At 40.5% G+C, this 27,639-nt stretch overlaps 1 protein-coding gene across 1 annotated transcript in view; it reads left to right on the top strand.

The window, feature by feature from the left end:
- POU6F2 (POU class 6 homeobox 2) overlaps positions 1 to 27,639 on the top strand; it is a 658,684-nt gene that overhangs the window by 469,140 nt on the left and 161,905 nt on the right. Inside the window, exon 5 of the mRNA XM_087892428.1 lies at positions 8,791 to 9,143. Within this exon, the coding sequence (XP_087748554.1) occupies positions 8,791 to 9,143 (353 nt within the window). The remainder of the gene's footprint in view (positions 1 to 8,790; positions 9,144 to 27,639) is intronic.

Raw genomic sequence — 27,639 nt, 5'->3', positions numbered from 1 at the left:
TTTTTATCTTGTGAGCCGCTCCGAGTCCTACGGGAGAAGGGCGGCATATAAATTTTGAAAAAGAAAGAAAGAAGAAAGAAAGAAAGAAAGAAAGAAAAAAAGAAAGAAAGAAAGAAAGAAAGAAAGAAAGAAAGAAAGAAAGAAAGAACCAAAATGTTAGTTAAAAATGTTACAAATAAACAGCAGGATGAATTAATAAAGAAAATGAATATCCAGATAGTGAAAAAGTGAAATACTTAGGAATCTATCTAACAGTAAGGTGTATAACAATCAAAGAGGATAAAATTAAATTTTTTAATTTAAACTGGATATGGAGAGATGGAAAAGCTTGCAACTTTCCATGATGGGTAGAATAGCCACAATAAAGATGAACATATTGCCAAAGATACTTTTTTTTATTCCAAACAATACCAATAAAATTAGAGAAAAAATATTTTGAGGAATTGAATAAAATAATGTTGAAATTCATTTGGCAAGGAAAAAACCCGAGAATAAAACTGAAACTACTACAAGAATCAAAAGGGAAAGGAAGTTTTGGTCTGCCTGACTGGGAATTGTACCACCAAACAGCTGCACTCACATGGGTGAAAGAGTGGATAATGTTGAGGCATAGAAGACTAATTTTTTTATATAAAAAGTTTTTTATTAAATATACAATTAAAAACATTGGACATAGTGCGACTTTTCTGGTTCCAAAATTTCCATCACATTTTCCTTATAACAACTACAATTCATCTTGCATATATACCTTTATACCATCTACCAAAATTCAGCTACGTGAATCTCCTCATTTGTAGTAATTACATTAAATACCAATATAATTTCTACCTACAGTATCCCTAATAGTAACAAAATAATTTTCCAACTTTCAATTTATCCATATTTCTCTATCCCGACATTTCTCCTCCTCTCCAGCCAATGATACATTTTATTCCAGATTTCATGATATTCCGTTTCACCCTTGTCTTTGAGTTCCAGAGTCAGCCTGTCCATTTCTGCACAAGTCAGTATCTTATTTATTGTCTCTTCTTCAGATGGGTTTTCTTTATGTTTCCAGTTTTGTGCGAAGACCAATCTCGCTGCCATTAATATATGCAATATTAAGTAAATTGTTCCTTTATTATATTTATCCTTTATATTGTTCCTTTATTTATATTTAAGTAATACCCAACAGAAACAGTTCTGGCTTTGGATCTATGTTTTGGTTTAACATCTCTTCTAGCCATTGTTTATCTGGTGCCAAAAGTTCCTGGCTTTCGGGCAGACCCACCACATATGGTAGAAGGTTCCTGGTGCTACCTTACATTTTCAGCACATTGGTGAGAGGTTAATTTTGGCTAATCCTGGGGGTGGTAGATACCACCTATAAAACATCCTGTATAAGTTTTCTTTGTATATAGTGGCTAGAGTTAATTTTCTATTCCTCTCCCATAATTCCTGCCATTTATCTAAATCAATACTATAACCGAAGTTTTTTTCCCCAAGCTAGCATGGTTTCTTTCACCTGTTCTTCCGCCATAGTATATTCTAGTAGGTATTGGTATATTTTCCTTATCATTTTCTCATCTCTTCCTAATAGGATTTTATCTAGTTCCATGGGTTCTGTCTTTATACCTCATTCTTTTTTGTCTTTCGTGTACTGTGATTGAAACTGTAGATATGCCCATCATTCCAGTTCTATTCCTTCCTCATATAGATCTTGCCTAGATTTTAATTCTCCTTTTTCGTTTAGTATATCCTTGTAAGTAACTATACTTCCTGATTTCATAAAATTTGGATGTACAAACTTCTCCAATGTTGATAACCAGTTTGGGATTTCCATGTAATTTTGTTGTTTGATTTTTAACCAAACATCCAATAGAGCCTGTCTGATGAGATGCTTCTGGAAATACTGATGGGCCCTGTGTCTTCCATCCCAAAGGATAGCATGCCACCCTATTTGCATGTCGTGTCCTTCCCGTGTTAATAGCCTCCTATTTTTAAAATTTATCCAATCCCTTACCCATGTGAGTGCTGCCGCTTGGTAGTATTTTTCCCAATCAGGAAGGCCAAATCCCCCTCTTTCCTTAGAATCTTGTAATAATTTTAACTTAATTCTCAGTTTCTTCCCTTGCTAAATGAATTTAGATATAATTTTATTTAAATTTCCAAAGAACTCCTTTTCTAATTTTATCAGTATATTTTGGAATAAAAAAAAGTATTTTTGGTAATATGTTCATCTTAACTATTGCAATTCTTCCTATAAAGGAGAGTTGCAAATTTTTCCACCTGTCTAAATCTACCTTAATTTGATCGACTAATTTATTATAATTATCCACTTTGAGTGTGACGCATCTTGCCGTTAATTGAATCCCTAAATATCTCACTTTTTTTTTTTGCTATCTGGATGTTTATTCTCCCAATTAGTTCATTTTGAGGCATGGAAGACTATTATTATTGGAGGGTCACAACCTTAACCTAGGGTGGCATGAGTTTCTCTGGTATGGGAGAAATATGGCACATTGATATTTCCAAAGATTATGTAAGAAACACATTGTTATCAGTGTGGGACAAAATTAAACAACAAAATTATAGGGAAATACCAGTCTGGTTTTCCACCTTAGAAGCATTGATACCCCCAAATCTTATAAATTTGGGAAAAAATTGTTTCTTATAAGGATATATTAAATGAGAATGGTGAATTGAAAACCAGATTAGAACTAAAAGACCAAGGGGTGGAATTAGAGTGGTGGTCACACCTGCAGATACAATTGTGTTATGTGAAAGATGTGAAAACATAGGGCTTTTTATAGAGAACTAACAACATTGGACAAGATATTAGTGGGGACTGATGACAAATTGATAAGGATACTATACAATTATTTATTAAATTATAATAGAAGAAGAACAAGTTAAAGAGATGATGATAGTATGGGCTAAAATTTTTGGATATAATATAGATTTGGATAAATGGCAAAAGCTTTGGAAGAGAAATCAGAAACTGACATCATACAGGGAAAATCTCTATAAAATGTTCTATAGATGGCATCTGCCCCTGCCAAGATTGGCCAAAATGTTTAGCAATATGTTCCCAAACTGTTGGAAATGTAAACTAATACATGGCACATATTACCACATGTGGTGGACCTGTATAAAGGCAAGGAAATTTTGGATACAAATTTATATGTGGTTTTAAAAAAGACCAAACAACATATAGAGTTTAAGCCAGAATTATTTTTATTAGGCATTATATCAGATGGTTATGATAAAGGAACAATATACCTAATATTATACATCTTGACCGCAGCAAGAATTGTGTATGCGCAGCAATGGAAGAGCGAAAACACCCCTTCAGAGGAGGAGACAATAAGGAAGATATTAGTCTGTGCGGAAACGGACAAACTAACGCTAAAAATAAAAGATAAAGGAGATACAGAATACTATGCTACATGGAATAGATTCTATCAATGGTTAGAAAGAAGAGGTAGAAGTTGGAATGCGAAAGAATCAGGTTAGGTGGACATGGAAAGAGATCCTATGTATGTATTAGAATGTACGTATTAGAATGATAGATAAGTTGACATTCTAGAATATGATGGTCAGAAATAACTGTACAACACTAGCACTGTTTAAAATAGTATATATGTTATTTTGTTTTTACCTTTGTTTCATGGTAAGTGGAATGCCAGGATAATTACACTGTATTCACTATATTCAATATATTTATATGTAAAAAAAATTTTTATATTTTTATATTTTAAAAAAAAGATATGAGGAACAGGCTGTGTTCATCCCAGTATAGGGCTAGAAGTTTAAATTAGCTGCATGTTTCAATTTGAAAAAATACCCTCTATTGAAGGAAGTAAAAATGGGAAATAGTGAAAAACAAATTGTCACCAAATCCTGGGATATAAAGTCTACACCAAAGTCAGTCCAATATTAATAGTATTCATGTATGATTTTTAGTTATGAAATGTAAAACAAAGTAACACAAGTAAAACAGAGTTTTTAGATACTCACAAAGTACCGTATTTTTCAGAGTATAAGATGCACTTTCCCCCCCTAAAATAGGCTGAAAATTTGGGTGCATTTTATATTCCAAATGTAGCCCCGCCCACCCACTGGCCCCCACCCTTTGGCCTCTGCGCATCTTCTTCCTGGCTGCAGCGATTGCCACAGACAATGACTTGCATTAGTGAGCTCTGCACTTTGCGTTTTTGCGTCCAAATGCTCTGTTTGAGAGCTGTTCAAGGCTGCGGGGATTGCCAAAGCACATCACCACCGATCACCGCCTCCGCGCATTCGGTTATAGGACTTCACACGCCCCTTTTTGGCCTCTGTGCATCACATTTTCAGGCGGTGATTGGTGGTGATGTGCTTTGGTGATCCCCACCGCTTTCAACGGCTCTCAAATGGAGTGTTTGGAGGCTGAAAACTCGAGGCATGGAGCCCACAATGGCAACCTGGAACAGCTGCTGCTTGTCTTACCACTTCCGTACTTCACCTGCTTTATTCACTGGAGCTCCCTCGGACGATCAGTTGTGCTTTTGAAGCTGCTTATCAGCCCCAATGAGCGCGTGCTCACAACCAGCAAATTAATGTGCTGAAGCTGACCAGGCTAAGGATGCTAGCCAGATGAATACCTCGTAGGCAGAGGCAGAATTTTTTTCCCCTATTTTCTTCCACAAAAACTAAGGTGTGTCTTATATTCCAAAAAATACTGTATTTTAGATTATGTAGTAACAAGCAGTTTGGAACTATGGACCAATCTGAAGTTATTTAAGAAACAGCACAATTTCACACTGTTGGCAGACTGTTCTTGAATAAGCTGACTGAATTCAATAGTTAATAATTTGGTAAAGTCCATTCTATTTAGATTAAAAGAGATTCTAATTACACTCAAAAATATTTTAAACCATTCAATGTGACCATCAACCCCTCCCCTCCTGTAAAAGTTAGGGTCCCTTTGTACACCAATAGTCTATTTCTAAACTGAACATATGGCACATGGTGGGATTCAGCCAGTTCGTACGGGTTCAATAGAACCAGTAGCTTTTTTTTTATGGAGTTCAGCGAACCGGCTGAATAACATGCCTCACTTAAAAGCAAATAGTCCTATTTGTCCTGCCTGTTTTAATTTTTAATGAGGTTGCAAAACACAAACAGCTACTATATAAAAACTAGACTGGGCTCTAGGTTTGAGTTAACATGCAAAACAGTCAAGAGAGATACTTTCCAAGTGATCACAATTCAAATCTCGCCTGAGCAATGCCACATTTTCTGGAATTCTGTTCTGGTAGTCGGAAGGAAGGGAATCCACACTGAGAAGGAAGAATAAGTGACCATCCATCCCTTCTACATAAGCTGTCTCATTGACAATACACATGGGGAACTATAGATAGAGCTCTATATTACTCCACAGCAACCAAGTATTGTCTCTTCACCAGAAATAAGGAAGGTTTTTGCCACCCCACTCCCACCCCCAGCAAAGCTGACTGGGCTAGCCACATCTGCACGGGGAAGACCACAAGCCCCAGATCTCTTAGCTGCCGCCTTCGTTCTTCCAGTTGCGAAGCTGATGAAAGTGAAAGTGTCACGGCCAACCCACCACCACTATAGTTCCCTCCCCATCTTCCTTGACTTTGGCTTGTCTGGGTTCACCTTCAAGCATTCACCTGGAGGAGCGAGAGTGCAGGAGAGCACAGCATCAACAAAGGAGTGGACTATCTGCTGTTGGAGGAAGTGATCCATCTCACCCGAAGACCTTCAGGTATAAAAATCCATGGCAGGCAGCCCCTGGAGCTTCCCCCGCCGCTTTCAGCTACTAAAGCAACTGTCCTTGCTGCCTGGTACTCCAGTTGTGGCTAGGCTCTGGGTCAGGTGAGCACCAGGCTGGGTTTTGTCGGGGGGTAGGGGAAACTCTGAAATACAAAGGAGGGTCTAGAGAAGCCGTGCCACTTAAAAGCAGCTCCTCTCTCTCGTCCTTTGGTCCTTTTTCTCCTAAAAAGAGACCGAAACGCCCTTTGGCTTTCAGGGCTCATTCAGATCCTCAGCATAGGAAAGGCAATCCCTCTAGCAAAGCAGTGCAGGATTGCTTTTAAAGACTTTAATCTTTAAAGAACAGGTTTCCCTTGAAACTGAACTCCGAGGGGTTTTAGTTTGTATGTAAAAATATAGGGCCTTTTAGGTGTGACGGAGGTTATACTGAGGCTGCAGCACTGTATGGAACGCCTATTAAACTAGAGGACTGCAAGGAATATAAATCCTTCCATCCTCCACCATTTGTCAGAACTGAAGAAGCTTTTGGATGAGAAGCAAAACATCATCAAGGAGAAACAAAGGCCATTTGCCTTTTGAAAAAGCACCTTTGGGACAACCTGGATGACTGAGAATCTCTGTAGACAACTAGCCTAGGAGAACTGCAAGGCATAATTTAACCCATGGCAGTATTTGCTAAATACATTTTAAGCTAAATCATATTACATTAAATTAACTGAGTTGGCTAAACTGCATCATTCATCACACAAAGCCAGAACTGGTTGATGGGTTGGTTGGTGAGTTGATTCATTTTTTGGTTCATTGATTGGAGATTATGGAATTTATATAGCAGAAGGTTAGGGCTAGGGTTAAAAGTTTAGAAGTACAGTAGATACGGGAAAGATCAACTCTACTTTGAATCATCAAGTGATGAGCAGGTATTTAACTAAGCCATTCATCACCTCCAACATGGGGGAGGGGGATCATGAATGTAAAAAATACCTGTTACAAGGTTATGGTTGGGTTCCCACCTTATAGTAGGCTAAAAAAATAATTGTCTGTGGTTCACTGTATTTTGTGAACTCAACCAGAATACTCTCTTTTTGATGTCATTCAAACTAAATTTATCTCTTCCTTTGAGAAAGTTGTTAGTGCAATAGATGATTGGTATGTTGCAAGACTTTCAAACAGTCTGTCTCTCTTTCATAAAATAGTAAAATAAGAGCTAGATGACACGATTGCTAAAAGAATTACAGTTGGCTAAATGACCACACTCTAAGAATTATTGTAATGGTTCCACTTAGTTGTGAGGTTCCACAGAGCTCTGTCTTGTGCTTACATTTTTATCAGTGATTTGTATGAGGAAAATAAATCAATGCTTAGGAGACCTAAAAGGTAGATGGTTAATACTTAAGAGGAGAGAAGGAATTAAAAACAAAAAAACCTAGACAATCTTGAGTGTGCTGAAAAAATAAGATGGAAGTTAGTTGAGAAACATAAACTTCTGCATCTGGATAGGCAGAAGTATAAAATGGGGAGACTTTGCAGCAATTCATGTGAAAGGAATCTGATTCTTGTTTATCACAAATTCAATATGTACCACTAGGGTGAAATAGATGCTACAAAGGCAAATGACACTTTAAAATACACTTGCAAGACCTAATATCCACATCATGGGGAGTAACTGTCCCAACTCTGCTCTTCCTTGATTAAATCCTACTTGGAATACTTGGTGTCCTGTTCTGGTTACAAATCAGTTCGGTCTAGTGGTTAAGGCACCAGGTTAAAAACAAGACACTGTGAATTCAAGTCTTGCCTTAGCCATGAAGGCCAGCTGGATGACTTTGGGCCAGTCACTCTCTCTCAGCCCATCTCACCTCATAGGGATGTTGTTGTAGGGAAAACAGGAAGAGAAGGGTGTTTTTGATATGTACACTGCCTTGTGTTAGGAAAAATAATAAAGGTGGGATATAAATAAAAATAAAAAGGGCAATTATAAATGGGAACAAATTTAGAAGAGGAGTATCACAATGGTGATTGATCTGAAAACCAAGCAATATAAAAAGGAGTTTATAGATATGTTTAACATATAGAAGAGATACCAAAGAAAGATATGATAATAGTTTTCAGCTCTGTAAAGGACTGTCATTTGGAAGACATCATAGGATTTATTTTCTATTGACCCAGTGGACTGAACCAGAATCAATGATATAAGGAAGTATATTCAGGCTACAGATGACTCAATTTACAAGCTGTTGGTTAGTGGAATAAACTGTTACAGATTGTGCTAGTTTTTCTTCACTGGAAATTTTTGAATATAGATTGTATGGTCATCTGTCATAAAGGCTGTAATGGTTTCTGCACAATCCTCTGCAAGTTGGGGTTGAACTTGTTGCTACCATCCACATGTGAAGTGGAGAATGTCAGTAAGCAATGGTTTGAGATACTTACAATGCCCTTATAATGTTAACACTGACTCTACCACAAGGGGAAGGAGGAGTTTTGTTTCCAAGCAAGTGAGGCTTGCCTAGATGAGGCGAGCGGCTGAGAGGCAAGGTGAGGGGCCAGGCGAGGTGAGCCGCTTAGTGAGGAAAGGCTGGGCAAGGAGAGGAGAGGCTGGGCATGAAAAGGAGTGGCTGGGAGTGGAGAGGGCAGGCATGGTGAGGAGAGGCCAGATGAAGCGAGGCGCCCCTCGACGTGAGTGACGTTGAGTTGGCCATGTCTACCCAGTCACCCAGCCATGCCTACCAACCCAGTCATTAGGGCAGAGAACCGGTTGTTAAATTATTTGAATCCCACCACTTATTCAGGTCCTAGCAAAACCATTGGCTGCATTGACTAGAAGATTTGAGAATTGAAGCAGTACTGTACCATTTTCTTGAATCTGGTCTCAACCAGTATCCATTCATCTTTGTTCCACTTTACTTCAGTGTTTCCTGTCCTTGACCATTTCAGATTTTATTTGTAGAGGTTCCATAAATAGCTATTGTCATTTATAACTTTGTGAAGAATCATTTGTAACTCCAGCTTGATTTTTTTTAAAATCACTTATAGCTACCTCATCCCTGAATTCCCAACTCCAGCAGCTCCAGCATCTTCAACAATTCCAGCAGCAGCAGCAGCAGCAGCAGCAGCAACAACAACAACAGCAGCAACAGCAGCAGCAGCAGAGCCAAATTAGCCAGCAAGCACAGGGACAAGCTAGTCAATCCCAGCAGCAACCAACACAGCCACAACTGCCTCAACAGCAACAGCATCCTCCACCTCCACTACCACTATCACAGCAACAGCCTCAGAATCAAAATCCACCAGCTCCAGCTCACCAAACTTCAAGCTCCCCCATAAAGACCAACCTACCTCCAGGTCATGGTCTTCCCTCTTCACTCACATCCTCAAACCCCCTCCAGGTAAGTGTTAGATGATCTGCTTGTTATCTCTTACTTTATTCACCGTTGTTTATCTCATCTGTCTTTTATTTGAATGGTTTCTACCACTTTTCAATGGTGGTAGTGAATAATTTCTACCATTTTTCAGCGTGGCCTGATTTTCTTTTGCATAATGTAAGTATTGTGGTCAGCATATTATGCCCAAAATTCTGGATCACTTGTTTTTTTCTTAAATAACTGGCATGACTCTTATTTTATCATCTTTAGCATTTCCATATTTTTAAGATGTTTATATGCTCCCCCATGCACACATATATACACTTATATTTTGACTTCACAATGGTCTTTGGACTCTGATATTTCATCCCAGTATATTTCACATTTGAAGTAGGGATGGTGATACTGTTTCTCTCTTGCAGATAGAATGTGGAACTGGAGAAAGAAATAGCCTAGGAACTACTAGTTTTCATTCATCTGTTTCATGTTAAACTGTCCTTCCTTCAGAGGGCCATGAGTAGAAATTTCTTTCACCTCCCATTCTAATTTTATCTTTATAATGGACTTAATGTGGACTTTATAATAAATAAAGTGATAAATTAAAAAGCACATAGTAGAAATAGGTTTGATAAAAACTTAATGAATATCATTTTTCTTCAAGTTTGCTCTATTTAATTTTAAGAAACTCTGGTGCCCATCACCATCTAAAGAATTTATATTTTCCTTGAGGTCAAATGCAAATTGGAGGGAAGAAGACCCTTTCTTTCTCCAACAAATTGGTCTTTATCAGTTATATTAATTGCTTCATCTCTTATTTGTTCCAGAGGTTTAAGTGCTACATTCTTATTTATATTTGCTTGAAAAATGAAGTAACATACTAAAGGAGAAAACAATTGCATCAGCATTCAGAACTACAGAAGTATTCCAGATTAAACATAAACAACAGTAACAGTTAGCAGTTTTGATATTTTTAAAACAGAAACATTATCTGGAGATGAGGAGGGTAAATAACATCTGGAAAATATAGAATAACAGAGTTGGAAGGGACCTTGGAGGTCTTCTAGTCCAACCCTGCCCAGGCAGGAAACCCTACACCACTTCAGACAAATGGTTATCCAACATCTTCTTAAAACTTGTTGGAGTTTTAAGTGTAGGAGCATTCACAACTTCTGCAGGCAAGTTGTTCCACTTATTAATTGTTCTAACTGTCAGGAAATTTCTCCTTAGTTCTAAGTTGCTTCTCTCCTTGATTAGTTTTTACCTATTGCTTCTTGTTCTACCCTCAAGGGCTTTGGAGATTAGTTTGACTTCCTCTTCTTTGTGGCAGCCCCTGAGATATTGGAACAGTGCTATCATGTATCCCCTAGTCCTTCTTTTCATTAAACTAGGCATACCTGGTTCCTGCAACTGTTCTTCATATGTTTTAACCTCCAGTCCCCTAATCATCTTCGTTGCTCTTCTCTGCACTCTTTCTAGAGTCTCCACATCTTTTTTACATTGTGGTGACCAAAACTGAATGCAGTATTCCAAATATGACCTTACCAAGGCATTATAAAGTGGTATTAACACTTCACGTGATCTTGATTCTATCCCTCTGTTTATGCAGACCAGAACTGTATTGGCTTTTTTGGCAGCTTCTGCACACTGCTGGCTCATATCTAAATGGTTGTCCACTAGGACTCCAAGATCCCTCTCACAGTTACTACTATTGAGCAAGGTACCACATATTACTTTACTTTACTTTACTTTATTCAAATTTCTATACCGCCCTTCTCCTTTCGGACTCAGGGCGGTGAACAGCCAAGATAAAAACATCTATACAAAACATCACAGTTAAAAAATAAAGTTAAAATAATTTATAAATTTGGCCCATAATTTAAAACTTGTCAATTTAAAATCAATATTAAAATTTTAAAACTAACCCTAAAATCAAGACAGACCGGCTAACTGGAAAAAATAAGTTTTTAGGGCCCGACGAAAAATCCGAAGGTCGGAGATCACTCGTATCTCTGGGGGTAGATTGTTCCATAGGGTAGGTGCCACCACAGAGAAGGCTCTCCTCCTGGGGGTCGTCAGCCGGCATTGTCTGGCCGACGGCACCCTGAGGAGGCCCTCTCTGTGGGAGCGAACCGGCCGGTGGGAGGCTATTGGTGGCAGAAGGCGGTCCCATAAGTACCCTGGCCCTAAGCCATGGAGCGCTTTAAAGGTGATCACCAACACCTTGAAGCGCACCCGGAAGTCCACCGGAAGCCAATGCAGCTCGCGCAGGAGAGGAGTCACATGGGAGCGCCCCGTCGCTCCCATAATCCCCCGCGCAGCCGCATTCTGCACCAGTTGGAGCCTCCGGGTGTACCCCAAGGGGAGCCCCATGTAGAGAGCGTTACAATAGTCCAGACGAGAAGTGACGAGTGCTTGAGTGACCGTGCGTAGGGAGTCCCGGTCCAGAAAGGGGCGCAACTGGCGTATCAGGCGAACCTGACAAAAAGCCCCCCTGGCCACGGCTGTCATATGCCCTTCTAAAGACAGCCGCGCATCCAGGAGGACACCCAAGTTGCGGGCCCTCTCCGGGGGGGCCAATGATTCGCCCCCAATAACCAGCGATGGCGTCAGCTGGCTATACCGGGACGCCGGCAGCCACAGCCACTCGGTCTTGGAAGGGTTGAGTCGAAGCCTGTTTCTCCCCATCCAGACCTGCACGGCCTCCAGGCACTGGGACATCACTTCCAAGGCATCATTGGGATGGTCTGGGGTGGAAATGTACAGCTGAGTATCATCAGCGTACTGATGGAACTCCACCCCAAAACCACGGATGATCTCACCCAGCGGCTTCACATAAATGTTGAACAGGAGGGGCGAGAGGACCGACCCTTGCGGCACCCCACAAACAAGGCGCCTTGGGGTCGACCGCTGCCCCCCTGTCAACACGGATTGCGACCGGTCGGAGAGATAGGAGGAGAACCACCGCAAAACGGTGCCCCCCACTCCCAGTCCCTCCAGCCGGCGCAACATGATACCATGGTCGATGGTATCAAAAGCCGCTGAGAGGTCTAATAGGACCAGGATAGAGGAAGAACCCCTATCCCGGGCTCTCCAGAGATCATCCACCAACGCGACCAATGCCGTTTCCGTGCTGTACCCAGGTCTGAAGCCGGACTGGAGCGGATCCAGATAGACAGCTTCATCCAGGTACTGGGGAAGCTGTCGTGCCACCACACTCTCAACAACCTTCGCAATAAAGCGAAGGTTGGAGACTGGACGATAGTTAGCCAAAACAGCCGGGTCCAGGGATGGCTTCTTGAGGAGAGGCCTCACCACCGCCTCTTTCAAGGCGGCCGGCAGGACACCCCCGCTCAAAGAAGCGTTAATAATCCCCTGGAGCCAGCCTCGTGTAACCTCCCGGGAAGCCAGCACCAACCAGGAGGGACACGGGTCCAATAAACATGTGGTTGCGTTCAGCCGCCCCAAGATCCTGTCCATGTCCTCGGGAGCCACAGGATCGAACTCCTCCCAGATAACACTCTCAAGGCCTGCCTCAGTCGTCTCGTCTGAACTAACCCAGTCGGCGGCCAAGTCTTCCCGAATCTGAGTTATTTTATCATCCAGATACTGTACAAAATCCTCAGCTCGGCCCTGCAAGGGGTCCTCCCGCGCTCCCAGATGGAGGAGGGAGCGGGTCACCCTAAACAGGGCGGCTGGGCGGTTATCTGATGACGCAATAAGAGCGGCAAAATAGCTAGATTTCGCCGCTTTTATCGCCACTAGGTAGGTCTTAATATGAGACCTTACCAGTGTCAAGTCAGACTCGGAACGACTGGCCCTCCAACCGCTCTCTAGGCGTCTTTTCCGGCGCTTCATCACCCTCAGCTCCTCGGAAAACCAAGGAGCTAAGTGAGTTCGGTGCCGGGTCAGAGGCCGCAAAGGCACGACCCGGTCCAAAGCCCCGGCAGCCGCCCTATCCCAGGCGGCCACCAGGTCGTCAGCCGAGTCATGAGCTAGAGTCTCAGGAAATGGCCCAAGCTCCATCTGGAACCTATCAGGGTCCATCAGGCGCCTGGGGCGGAACCACCTGGTCGGTTCCGCCTCCCTGCGACGGGGTACGGCGGTCAGAAAGTCAAGTCGAAGGAGCGAGTGGTCAGACCATGACAAGGGTTCAATAGCTACATCCCCTATATCAAGGCCACTCAACCACTGACCAGAGATAAAAACTAAGTCCAGAGTGTGTCCCCCCATATGAGTAGGGCCGTGAATTACTTGGGTCAGGTCCATGGCCGTCATGGAAGCCATGAACTCCCGAGCTACCTCAGATGTCTCACCGATGGATGGCAGGTTGAAATCCCCCATGACCACAAGTCTGGGGGTATCAGCCGCCACCTCGGCTATAACATTGAGGAGTTCGGGCAGGGTCGTTGCCACGTGGCAGGGAGCCAGGTACGTGATCAACAGACCCATCTGCACCCCACGACCCCACTTCACAAAAAGGGACTCACATCCGGCTATCTGAGGTACAGTGGTCTCCCTCGGATCAAGACCTTCTTTTAAAATGACCGCCACCCCCCCACCCCTGCCCTGAGCTCTCGGCTGATGAAATGCACGGAAGCCTGATGGGCACATCTCCACGAGGGGAACTCCCCCCTCATGGCCCAACCAGGTCTCCGTGATACCTGCCAGGTCCGCTCCCCCCTCTTGAATAAGATCACAAATGAGGGGGGCTTTATTTACTACGGACCTGGCATTACATAACATCAGTCGGAGACTCGGGCGCTGAGACTCTAAGCAGCCTGGGGAACGGGAAGAACTAAAGGGACCGGGGCACGCAATCGCTCGGAGATAGCGAGCACGTGCCCCCACCACATGATATGGCCCCCTGCTCCCGCCATACCTGCCCCTCCCACTCAGCATGCTAATAGAGAAGCCCTCACTAGAGGGCATTCTAACAGTCCCCTTTCCCCCAGAGTCCGTACCCCCTACGGCACCATTAGTAGCAGCCGGACTGGTCTCCAACCCCCGTGGGTTTTCCCCCAAACCCACATAACCTCCCCCACCCTCAGAACCCCTTAAAAGTCTAATTAAAAAAGTCTTTAAAAAAACCCTCAATCCCCTTTTTGCGACATGCCACCTCTCGGGGTCCCAAGATCCGTCATTAAGGTGGGCCCTCGATAACATAGAGGGCCAGGCCTGCGAGAGGGGGGAATCTCGCAGCACAAGAAGCTTTGCCCTAGAATACATTTTAACACTAGAGTGATAGTACAAGTTTGGCCTAGACATGGCCTAGGGGTCTATAATGATGGTTTCAAATGTCCAGGAAGCAAGACTAAGATAATCGGAAGAGTCACCATTACCCTCTCACGGTAATGGGTAGGAGTCCTCACGTTCAGTCCAGCTGAGGGGAACTATCCAACCACCCTCTCACGGTGGTTGGCCATCCTAATCAGGCAAGATGGAAAAAGTCAGAAAAAGTCCAAAACCACCCTCTCACGGTGGTTTGGCGTTCCTGGCCCTGAAAAGATGAGTCCCGTCCACGGCGAACGTAGTCTGGAGCTGGCTCCATCCATCCTCCCGTAACTGCCTTGTCCTCCATACAGCCAGGAGACAGGACGAAAGACAGAGCCAGGTCCCAAGCTCTGGGGAAGAAAGTCCACATTGGCCGATAGGCCGATAACAGGGCCTAAAAAGGGAGGGGGGAGGCCATCCATAGCGACCCAATACTTGAGCCGTCCACCAGCCTCTCCAACCCCAGGTCTTTCCACACAAACCCTTAATGTCAGCCATGTATCCTTCAACCCCTGAGCACAATGGGGTTCAACTCCCCCATTTCAATGTCGAGGCTTGATGTTCCTCTCCTCTCCTCCAACGCCAACAACTCTCCAGCTCTCCAGCACCACCTCCGCCCTCGACCTGGTTGCCACGCAGCAGCCGCCATTACCACAGCGTCGTCCTTGGCGTTGGCCACACCCGAGCTCCCAGCGTTCCCCAGCGCCCCCGGAACATCCAAAAGAAACCCCCAGGGGCATCCAGGGTCAGGGGGGAGCTCGCTGGGCACCACCACCGTCGCCGCCGCCACCACCGCTCTAGCAGCCGCCGCCTCGGTCAAACAGGGAGAGAAACGGCGGAGCCAATGCAGCCGGGCTGTCAGCGTTCAGCCTCGGCGTTCTTACACCCGCGCCGTCTTCCGCTCACTTCTCCCCAGCCACGAGGTTCCGGAGGGCGAAAAAGCCCTCATCAGGCTGGGGAGAAAGTCCTCAAACTGGAAACGGGGTTGCCGATGTTCATGGCAGCCCCAGAAGACCCCTGCCAGTCCACGAGCCGCCCATCTCTAGACGCGATCTAGACGGGCGTCGCCATCTTGGGGCATGCGCAGGAACTATTTTATAGTTTTATATACTGTACCTGTGCATTTTGTTTTTCTTGCCTAAATGTAGAACCTTACTTTTTTCACTGTTGAATTTCATTTTGTTAGATAGTGCCCAATGTTCAAGTCTGTCAAGATCCTTCTGTATCTTGGACTTCCAGTTGGCTCCGCGGGACTTCCGGTTGGCTCCGCAAGCCTTGTTGATGCTCCTCCGTGGGCACCTGATCCTCGGCACCGTAAAAGCCGCCAGAACAGCCGAAAAATAGCTGTCTGGGGCTTGAAAACCTTCTCCATGGGCAAAGGGGAGAGAGAAGAGCTGACAGGCGGAGGTAGAGCCCCCCAAGCGCCCTAGGAATAATCTTGGGGCGCAAAGGGTGAGAGCTCCCTAGAAGCCTGTCAATCTGCTCCGGACCTGAGACAACTCCGCTATTTAGCGGAGCTAGAAGCCGCGTCCAATTCTGCTGACAAGTCAGGGGATTCTTAACATCTTCAATTGCTGCAGGCAGAACAAGCCAAGAGAAGTCAGACTGCAAGTATTTACACTTAACTCCAAGGTTTATAGCCTCCTTCGGAAGTAACAATTTAGCAATTTGCAACAAAATGGCGATTGAAGCTTGAAAGGGTGGGGAAAGTGAAAGTTACAGAAAGTTTCATTTCGCTGGTAGCCTCTTGCCTGGAAAGAACTTTTGTGTTGAGAGAAGGAGGATTTTAAACGTTAATTTATGATTGGGGAAATCCTTTGATTTTGGAACTTTTCCTTTTGGCTTCTGATTAAAATACAACGACCAATTTAAACTATAAATGGCCTCAAAATCTATAAAGACCGTTCCTATTAAAGGAACTGGGAGCGCTGGAAGCTCCCCAGCTCATACTCCTAGATTGCAAGCCTCTGCCCCCCCCCAACAGACCCACAGACTTTAACGTTTGAGATGATACAAGAAGCCCTACAAGCCACACAAAATAAAATTACTACTGTGATTAATGAAAAAATTAATGAAACTAATGAAAAAATTAATGAAACTAATGAAAAAATACAAGCTGTTTTAGAGGAGATTTTAACTCAGAATCGACAAATTAAAGAAGACATATTATTGGCATTTAAATGTTTGGCAGGTGATATTGAAATCATGGATGATAAAATTGAAGATATTAAGCAATCTACGGAAATTTTGGATAATAAATTAGCAGAGACTCAGAACAGACTTGAAAGGGCTGAAGTTGATGTAACGATGTTACAATATAGAGATATGGAATTTGCTTTAAGATTCAGAGGGATGAAGGAGAATAAACAAGAGAACTTGAAAGAAATGATATCAGAGGCATTGGCACAGTTGCTGAGGGAGATGAAAACTGAGCTGGGCTGGCAGATTGACAAGGCATATCGTGTTAACTCTTGGGTTGCCAGACAGAAACACTTACCAAGAGACATTGTAATATATTTTACTACAAGGAGATTACGTAACGAAATTTTACAGGCTACCTTTAAAAACAAGCTTCAGGTTGAAGGCCAGGAGGTGATGACAATGAAAGAAATCCCCCCTAAGATGTTGAGAGCCAGAAGGGAGTATGCTTTTCTGGTGGATGAGCTGAAAAAACACCAATTACAGTATAGATGGGAGGTGCCAGCCGGCCTTGTCGTGACTTATTTGGGAGAGAGATATCGGTTTAACACAATATGGAAAGCAAGAGATTTTTACATCAACGTATTAAAGGCTGGGACACCCAAATCACCAGAAGGAAAAAGAAAGAAGGAAGTAATGGAAGGAGAGAGAGAAGAGCTACTGACAGTAGTTCAGGGGGGAGCTTTGACTGGTCAAGAAGAACCTCTACAAATTCAGATGGCTGTTCAAGATGTGGATTTAATTGATATATTTGAAGAACCAAAGGATCAAAGACAGACCAGAGCAGCAACAACTAAGCACAAGGAAGAATTAAGACAGCAACAACAACAACAACAACTTAAGATGGCAACCCAAGAAACTACCAAAATAGAAGCTGTGGGAGGAGCAAGACCTAAAAGTCAAATGTGGCAAGATCATCAGAAATTGCTCCAGACGCTTCAGAGGCCCAGAGATGGGAACTAGATTTCTGACTTGGAATGTCAATGTTTTGAATTCTCCACAGAAGAGAAGGAAAATATTTCACTATCTTAAACAATTTAAGAACGAAGTAATTTGTTTACAAGAGACTCATATTAGGATACAAGATCAAAAATATTTAACAAATGCAAGATTAGGTACACATTATGTAGCAGCAGCATCAGAGAAGAAAAATGGTATAGTTATATATTTGAAAAGAGACTTAATTGCAAAATTAGTTGAAGCGGATGATCAAGGAAGATTTTTAGCGTTTGAACTTTTAATAAAAGGAGAAAAAACACTTGTAATTGGAGTATATGCCCCGAACCAACAACAAGAAAAATTTTATAATTTACTACATTCAAAGTTGACACAATGGGGTATAAGACTTGTATCCTATTGGGGGATTGGAATGGTGTTTTGGACGTAAAAAAAGACAAGAAGGGACCCAAACAAAGTGTTTTGACAAGAGCAAAATTGCCCAAACCGTTTTGGGAGATGATGGATGACTGGGAGTTGAGGGATATTTGGTGTAAAAGAAACCCAGAAGAAAAAGATTTTACTTTTTTCTTGGATAGACACCAATCTTTTTCAAGGATTGATTTTATATTAATTACTAATGATCTCTTATCTAGGGTGAAGAACACGAAGATTTGTTCAAGAACATTGACAGACCATAGTCCAGTCTGGCTGGAATTGGAGTATGGAAAAGGGCCTAGGAGGTCCTGGAGGTTAAATGATAACTTGTTTAGATATGAAGAAAATGTAAAAGAGTAAAAAAAATTTATGAAAGAATTTTTTGCTATGAATATGCAAAAGGGTACATCTATGGAAATGGTATGGGATGCAAGTAAAGCGTACATGCGAGGAATTTTGATATATTTGAATAATAAATATAGAAAGAAACAGGGGGGGGAAAGAAAAGAATTAGAAGATGAGATTAATAAACAGGAACAGGCTTTAATAGCCAACCCAACAGATAAGAATATTAAAGAGGCAATCAATTTATTGAAGGGTCAGTTTAATATGTTAATAGCAGATCAAGTGGCAACCAACTTACAATATGCAAAACATAATACTTTTTGTAATGCTAATAAACCAGGTAGGTGGTTGGCATATTTGTTAAGGAAAAAGCAGAAAGCAAGGACAATAGAGAAAATAAAATACAAAGGTAAGGAGGTTTATGAGCAAGAATTGATTAAAAAATCTTTTTTAGAGTTTTACTCAAGGCTATATTCTGGTGATAAAATTCAAGATACAGATATAGATAGATATCTGCAGAAAGAGAATATTTATATAACTTCAAAAGAGCAGAGGGATAGCTTAAATCAATTGATAACTTCCGAGGAAATTTTGTTTGCAATTAAGCAGTTGAAAATGGGTAAAGCTCCTGGAACGGATGGCTTGACAGCTATTTATTATAAAAGTTTACAGGACGAAATGATGGAACCATTGAAGGAATTATTCAACAATATACAACAGGGAGGAGACGTACCTCCAACTTGGAAGACAGCATTTATTTCGCTGATCCCAAAAGATGGACAAGACCATACAGATCCTAAAAACTATAGGCCGATTTCACTTTTAAATACAGACTATAAGATTTTTGCTAAAATTTTAGCAAATAGATTAATGACAGTTATGCAGCAAATGATTCATCATGATCAAACTGGTTTTATAAATGGTAGACAAATGAAAAGTAATGTAAGGCAAATTGTTAATTTATTAGAGTATTTGGGAAGGAACAACCAGGTCCCCGTGGTGCTAGTTTTTTTGGATGCCGAAAAAGCCTTTGATAGATTGAATTGGCAATTTTTATTAAAATTAATAGAAAGGATGCAACTTGGAGAACATTTTATACAATCTATTAAGGCAATATATCAAAAACAAACAGCGCAAATAATAATCAATGGTGGTTTAACAGACAATTTTAATATAGAAAAAGGAACAAGGCAAGGTTGTCCCTTGTCTCCATTATTGTTTATTTTGACGCTGGAAATTTTATTAAGTAAAATACATGGGACGGATATAATAAAGGGAATTAGAATTAGACAGCATGAGTATAAGCTACGAGCATTTGCGGATGACCTGGTGGTTACCTTAGCCAAACCGGTACAATCAATTACAGCCTTGATGGATATAATCTGTTCATATGGACAAGTATCTGGTTTTAAAATAAATACAGCTAAAACAAAGATAATCGCTAAAAATATGGTTAGAAGCCAGAAAGAAGAGATAGAAAGATTAACAGGATTTGAAATAGTTAAGAAGGTTAAATATTTAGGGGTTTATATTATGACTGCAGATATGAAATTATATCAGTATAATTATGAACCGTTATGGCAAAAAATACAGAAAGAGATGGAAACTTGGAAAAAATTACAATTGTCTTTGCTGGGTAGGATAGCTGCTGTAAAAATGAATATCTTACCAACATTTTTATTTCTTTTTCAAATGATACCTATACTTAAAAAAGATGAAAATTTGAAGGAATGGCAGAAGGGCATAAACAAGTTTGTGTGGGCAGGGGAGAAACCACGAGTTAATCAAAAGATAATGCAAGACACCCGAGACAGAGGTGGTCTTAAAATGCCTAACTTAAGATTGTATTATGAAGCCGCTGCCCTCTCAGCAATTACAGATTGGATAAATTTAACGGAGGAAAAGATATTGAATATTGAAGGATATGGTCTGGTCTATGGCTGGCATGCTTATCTATTGTATGACAAGAAAGTAGATAAGACTTTTAAAAGCCATATATTAAGAAATGCTCTATTGCATGTCTGGAAAAAGTATAAATATAAATTAAATGATAAGTTACCAATATGGACAGTACCCAGACATGTGATACAGAATATAAATTTGGAGCAAAAACAAGATAAGATTACATATAAGGAACTCCTTTATAAGGAAGGAGTCAGACTACAATTAAAATCTATGGAGCAATTAAGAGAAGAAGGAATTATTAAGACTTGGTTTCAGTATGGTCAGCTGCAGACAAGATGAAGATCAAAAAACTGGTATTTTGCAGCAGGATGAGAATTTGATAAAGCAAATAAGAGATAAAGGTCAAATGCATATAAAAAGGTTGTATAATGTATTAGTGGAAATAGATTCAGAAACAGAGCTAGTCAAGGATTGTATGATAAAATGGGCACAAAACATAGGTGAACCAATAATGATGGAAACATGGGAAAAGATATGGGTTAGAAATGTAAGATTTACACAAGCTCAAAATTTAAGAGAGAACTTTTATAAAATGTTTTACAGATGGCATTTAGACCCAAAAAAACTAGCCTGTATGTACCCAAATTTACAACCTAAGTGTTGGTGATGTGAGTGTGAAGATGCCACATATTTTCATATATGGTGGACATGTAAAAAAATTAAGGCGTTTTGGATAAAAATATGGTGGATTATTCAAAATATTTTAAGGAAAAAAATTAAATTTACATCACAGTTTTTTCTGCTGGGAATAGTTACGGATTGTACTGTAATAGAGACTAAGTTGGTTTTGAACTTAATAACAGCTGCCAGGTTACTGGTGGCACAGTACTGGAAGAAGGAAGATCCACCCACTATTGAGGAATGGACACTAAAAGTTGTGCATTTGGCAGAGATGGCAAAAATTTCATCATACCTTAAAGACCATTCAAATGAAAGATACATATCGGAATGGAGAAGATGGATTGACTATATACAAAAAAAGTATCTGAACAAGAAGATACATATAGCTTATGAATGAATTATTTTTAAGTAGTTCATGTTTATAGTTTGTTGGGTTATAAGGAGTTAAAGACAGGGAGAATATGAATGTTATAATTTGTTAGCAAATTTTTGCTTTATGTTTGTGAATGCTATACCCTGTGCTTGTTCTGGGAAGTTTAGGGAGGGGGGTGGGGGGGAAGGAGGGGAAGGGGGGATGGGAGGGAGGGGGTGGGAGGGGTTGAGGGGGGAAGGATGGGGGGGAGAAAATGTTTGTATTTCCTATAAAACTTTTCAATAAAAAAAAAAGATCCTTCTGTATCTTGACCCTATCTTCTGAAGTGTTGGCTATTCCTGCCAGCTTGGTGTCATCTGCAAATTTGATGAGTTTCCCATCTATCCCCTGGTCCAAGTCATTGATGAAGATGTTGAAGAGTACTGGGCCTAAAACAGAGCCTTGGGGTACTCCACTGCATACTTCCCTCCAGTGGTGGGATTCAGGTAATTTAATAACCAGCTCTCTGGCCTAATGATTTCTTCCAACAACCAGTTGGCCAACTGTTCAGAAAGTTAACAACCGGTTCTCCTAAAGTGGTGCAAACTGGCTGAATCCCATCACTGCTTCCCTCCGTTTAGATGCAGTTCCATTGAAGACTACATGTTGAGTGTGGTTGGTCAGCCAGTTACGAATCTATCTGGTGGTGATGCTGTCTAACCCACATTTTTCTATTTTACCTAGTAGTAGGTTATGGTCTACTTTATCAAATGCTTTACTAAAGTCCAAGTAAATTATATCGACAGTATTCCTCTGGTCCACTAATTTTGTCATTTTGTCAAAGAATGCAATAAGATTAGTCTGGCATGATCTGTTTTTGATAAACCCATGTTGGCTTTTGGTTATTACTTTGTTTGCTTCTAGGTATTCGGTGATTCGTTGCTTGATTATCTTTTCCAGAATCTTCCCTGGTATTGAGGTCAGGCCGATAGGTCTGTAATTTCCTGGATCTGTTTTTTTTTTTCTTCCTTTTTTGAAGATAGGAACTACATCAGCTCTTTTCCAGTCCTCTGGCAGTTCCCCTGTGCTCCAGGATCTTTGAAAGATATAGTTCAGTGGTTCTGAGATCTCGTGTGCCAGTTCATTCAGAACCTTGGGGTATAATCCATCTGGTCCTGATGATTTGAACTTGTCTAGGGTAAACAGGTGTTCACTTACCATTTTCTTCCTATTTTAACTTGTGTTCCTAATCTGTTTTTTGTGGTGCTGTTTTTGATAGGTTGGACTGTTTTTTCCTTTTGTGTAAAGACAGACGCAAAAAATGAGTTAAGTAAATCCTACCCCAAATATCTCTTTTATATTTTCAACAAATAAATCCAATATAATGAATGATATTCAAAAAGCCAAACAGGGACACCTAAAAGGGAAATTGTGACTGGATAGCTTTTACCTTCCAAAAAATGTTTGATTACAATTTCCTGAATTCCAAACTATTGGATTGCAGGGCATTAAATACTCACAGATGCCTCTCATTCATTAAATATATTGTTTAAACTGCATATAAAGTTAGTTTAGTGGTATGTATTGTGAATTTAGTGTACGTGTTAATCATTTCACTGATTATTCTTTGGCACTAAGTAAATACTTTGATTAATCTATAGGTTCCAGATGTTTTTAGCAGAAGTAAACTCCTATTATGCTTGAAAGGAAAATTGTTTCCAAAGAAAACAATAATTTTCTCATTAGATGAGAAAAGTTTTAGACCTTGGACTCCTAAGACTACTTTTTATGAATTAATCACTTTCCTTTTGCATGGTAGTATATTTAGATCTGAATAATTATTACAGAAATCACAAAATGTTCCATCATCCTCTTAATGAAATTGCTCTTCTTGCCACTGCCCCCAATAATGCAGATAACATTACTGCAGACTATTTTTAATTGCTCATAAAATTGTTCTTGCAGAACATCAATAGCTGGGGTTCACCTAGCTGTATGTTATCTTTATCATATGCATGCAAGCATGTCTGTTTGTATATAATGACAGCCAATTTGCTGTAGTACTTAAGGCACCACGATGTAACCTGGAGACTTGTGACCAATGCTGCAGAACAACATCCACAGTTACTACATTAATGGACTTTCAGTATCTTTGTTGTGCTAGATTCTCTATCTCTAGACTGAAACTGCAGACATATTTTTTGTCTGCAGATGAACTACACAAAAGTATGTCTTATTCAAACTCGAATGACTAGCATATATATTAAAGGTGTGTATGTGTGTGTTTGTAATGACAGCCAGTGTATGCTTAAGGTATCAGAATATAACCTGGAGACCAGTTGTGAAATTCAAATTTTTTCCCTACTGGTTCTGTGAGTGTGGCTTGGTGGCATGGCTTGGTGGGCATTGCTTGATGGTCATGTGACTGGGTGGGCGTGGCTTGGTGGTCATGTGACTGAATGGGTGTGGCTTGGTGTCATATGTCCGGGAAAATCAACTATCACAAAAAGAACACAAAAGCTACACAGCTGACTCACACACAATACAAAAGCAGCTGGACTTCACACAAAATGGCTCCTGCAACAAGCAGGAACCTCACAGAGTCACAGAGATCTCAAAAACAAACTATCATACTTTACATAAAAATACTGGTCCGGGCAATAGGTAGTTAAAAAATGCTTTAAGAAGTAAAAAGAAAGTTCTGACGATCGCGCGGCACAGCTGATCTTCGGAACCTTTTTTTTTTTTACTTTTTTAAAGCATTTTTTTTACTACTATTTGCCTGAACTGGTAGTAAAAAAATTGCTTTAAAAAGTAAAAAAGGAAAAAGGAAAAAAACGTTCCTACGATCAGCTGTGCCACACAATCGTTGGAAATTTTTTTTTAACTTTTTAAAGCATTTTTTTACTACTGGTTCAGGTGAAACAGTAGCATTTTCACTACCGGTTTGGGTGAACTGCCCTGAACTGGTAGCATTTCACCCCTGCTGGAGACTGTGGGTTTTAGCCCTGATTTAGGCATAAAGCCAACAAGGTAACCTTGGCCCAGCCACTCTAAATCCTATTAAGAAGCCAATGGCAAACCACTTCCAAAATCTTGCTGAGAAAACAGAAATTAGTCTTGGCAGTCACTAGGTCTCAACGTTATCTTGAAAGTATAACAATAACAAAACAATATTAACTCTGGAAATATTTAAATTTATTGGACCAGAACACAAATTTTACAAAAGAAAAACAAAAAAACTCACCACTCTACTTTCCTATATTCTTAGATGCTTCTTTGATTAGGACTTGGATTTTAGGTTTCAACTGGTCTTACTTTGACCTAATTGCAGATATTTCACAAATAATAAAGACTTGAAAACAGAAATAGAATTACTGAGGCAAAAGAAAACAAAAGTAATACTAATACTAACAGACACCTTGGGTGCAATCCCAAAACAACTGGAGCACTATTTGAAACCATCAGCATTAACAAAATGGAGTAGGGTAGGGTAGGGTAGGGTAGGACAGGACAGGACAGGACAGGACAGGAGCTGGAAGGGACCTTGGAGGTCTTCTAGTCCAGCCCACAGTTCAAGCAGGAGAACCTATACAATCTCAGACAAGTGATTGTCCAGTCTCTTCTTAAAAACCTCCAGTGATGGAGCGCCCACGATTTCTGCAGGCAAGCTGTTCCACTGGTTAATTGTCCCTACTGTTAGGAAGTTTCTCCTTATTTCCAGGTTGCTTCTCTCTTTGATCAGTTTCCAACCATTATTTCTTGTCCTACCCTCTGGTGCTTTGAAAAATATTTTTTCTGCCTAAAGCTAAACCTTTTCTACACATTAAAATTCATCTTGTTGGATAGGGCCCATTGTTCAAGTTTGTCAATATCTTTTTGGATCCTGAGTTTGTCTTCTGGGGTGTTGGCTATTCCTGCCAGTTTAGTATCATCTGAAAATTTGATGAGTTCCCTTGTATTCCCTCATCTAAGTCATTTATAATTGAAGAGCACTGGGCCCTAGATGGAGCCTTGTGGTACCCCACCACTTACTTCTTTCCATGTGGGTATAAGGACTACTTATTGAGTATGGTTTGTCAGCCAGTTACAACACCAGGTGGTGATGTTGTCTATTCCACATTTTTCTAGCTTACCAAAAAGTAGATTGTGGTCTACTGTGTCAAATGCCTTACTGAAATCTAAGTATACTATGTCCACAGCATTTCGCTGGTCTACTAATTTAATGACTTTATGAAATGACTTTTGAAATGAAATAAGCTTGGTTTGGCATGATCTGTTTTTAACCAACCCGTGGGTCGGGTACTGGTTATACCTTTATTTACTTCTAGTTGTTCGCAGATCTATTTTTTATTATCTTTTACAGGATCTTCCCAAGTATTGATATTAGACTGATTGGTCTATAGTTTCCTGGATCGGGTTTTTTTTTTCCTTTCTTGAAGATGGGAACCACATCAACCCTTTTCCAATTCTCAAGTACTTCCCCTGTGCTCCAGAATTTTTGAAAGATTTGATACAGTGGTTCTGAGATAACATCTGCCAGCTCCTTCAGAACTCTGGGATATAATCTGTCAGATCCTGGTGATTTATATTCATCAAGGTCAGATAGGTGTTCTCTTACCATTTCCTTGCTTGTTTTAATTTTTGTTTCTGGTTTGTCTTTTAGAGTAGCTTTTTGGGTACATTGGCTATAATTTCTTTTTGCGTGAAGACTGATGCATAGAATAAGTTAAGCAACTCTACTTTCTCCCTACCTCTTGTTACTTCCTTGCCATCTTCTCTCTTTAATGGACCTACTGTATCCTTGACTTTTTTCTTGTTATTAATATGTTGGAAGATACTTGTTTTATTATCTTTGACTTTTGTAGCAAGTCTTAGTTTATTTTGAGCCTTTGCTTTCCTGACTTTGTCTTTGTTCTGGATAATCTGCTGATAATCGTCTTCTGCATATCTACTGATAATCAGCCTTAGTTATATGTTCCTCTTTGCAAAAGACAGTTCTACTTGGAACAGATTACATCCTATGACAATACCTTTACCATCCTCAAACAACATTTTCTGATTCCAGACATTTGGGAAGGATTTGATAGGTGGACAAAAATTCCAAATCAAGTTTAAATATCTGGCTGACTGTGTGATGAACCAATGAAACAAACAAAATGTTAAAAAGTTAAGATGTTTATGTAGTTATTTACCAAGCACATCTAAATTATATTAAAGTAGCCAAAATATCCTTACAATCCTCAAGGCATGTCACAACATTTGAACATTTGTAATGTTTGGAAATTGAAAGCTGAAAAATTTAACATGCCCTTAAAACCATAATAATAAAAACTGAAGGCAAGAACAAGATTAGTAATGAATACATTATGAGATTAAAGAAGATCTTACAATCCAAACTCATTGGAAGAAATATCATCAAGGCAATTAACACTTGGGTAGTTCCAGTCATTAGATTTTTATTTTTATTTTTATTTTTATTTATTTTTATTTTATTTATTTATTCAATTGTTATGCTGACTATTTCTCCTATAAGATGGACTATTTCCCCTGAATAACATAAAATTAGAATAATACCGTACTTTTTGGATTATAAAACTCTTCGGACTATAAGACGCACCTACCTTTTTTGGGGAGGAAAACAAGAAAAAGAAATCTGCCTCTGCTTCCCAGCAATTTGCCACTTTGCAGCAAACAGCAAACAGCCTGTTTCAGTTTCAGTTTCAGCATAGCCTGATTAGCACAAGAAAAAAAATCTGCCTCTGCCTCCCAGGAATTTTCGTCCTTGCAGCAAACAGACTGTTTTAATTTCAGCTTCAGCACAACCTGATTAGCACAAGCATCTGATTGTTGGTTGGATCAGCCTCCTGAAGATCAGCTGTTTCAAGCTGCAGGGATTGCCATAGCTTATTGCTGCCTCCGCGTGCCCCATTTTCCAGGGGGCTGGTGGGTGGGAGGGCCTACATTCAGTGTATAAGACACATCCAAATTTTCATCCTCTTTTATGGAGGGGAAGTGTGTCTCATAGTCCGAAAAATACAGTAATTAAAATAAAAGAATTAGATACATAGCTGAAGTGTGGACTGTAATCAGGAAGAACTAAAAATAGAAGACCACAAAAATAATGACAATTAATAGCAATAGTGTCAGAGTTTGTTGCAGCACACAATTAAATGAACTTCAGTAGGGTTCAAGTTATATACAATACCAAACAGCAGAATTCAGCATACAATATCAGGAACACAGAAGCAATATTAATAGAAGCAAGTCATTGCAGAATAGAGAGATACAGAGGTTAATATATTGTCCAGAGGCTCCCATTACAGAAGCCAAACCAACTCTTATATACAGTTCAGCAAGTCTAAGCCCAGACTCCAAACTGTCTCTTATGGC

Source organism: Pantherophis guttatus, chromosome 4 (assembly GCF_059756535.1).
Source record: "Pantherophis guttatus breed Tessera chromosome 4, ASM5975653v1, whole genome shotgun sequence".
NCBI lineage: Eukaryota > Metazoa > Chordata > Lepidosauria > Squamata > Colubridae > Pantherophis > Pantherophis guttatus.
Note: the sequence above shows the minus strand (reverse complement) of the source record. Positions and strands in the feature narration are given on the sequence as shown.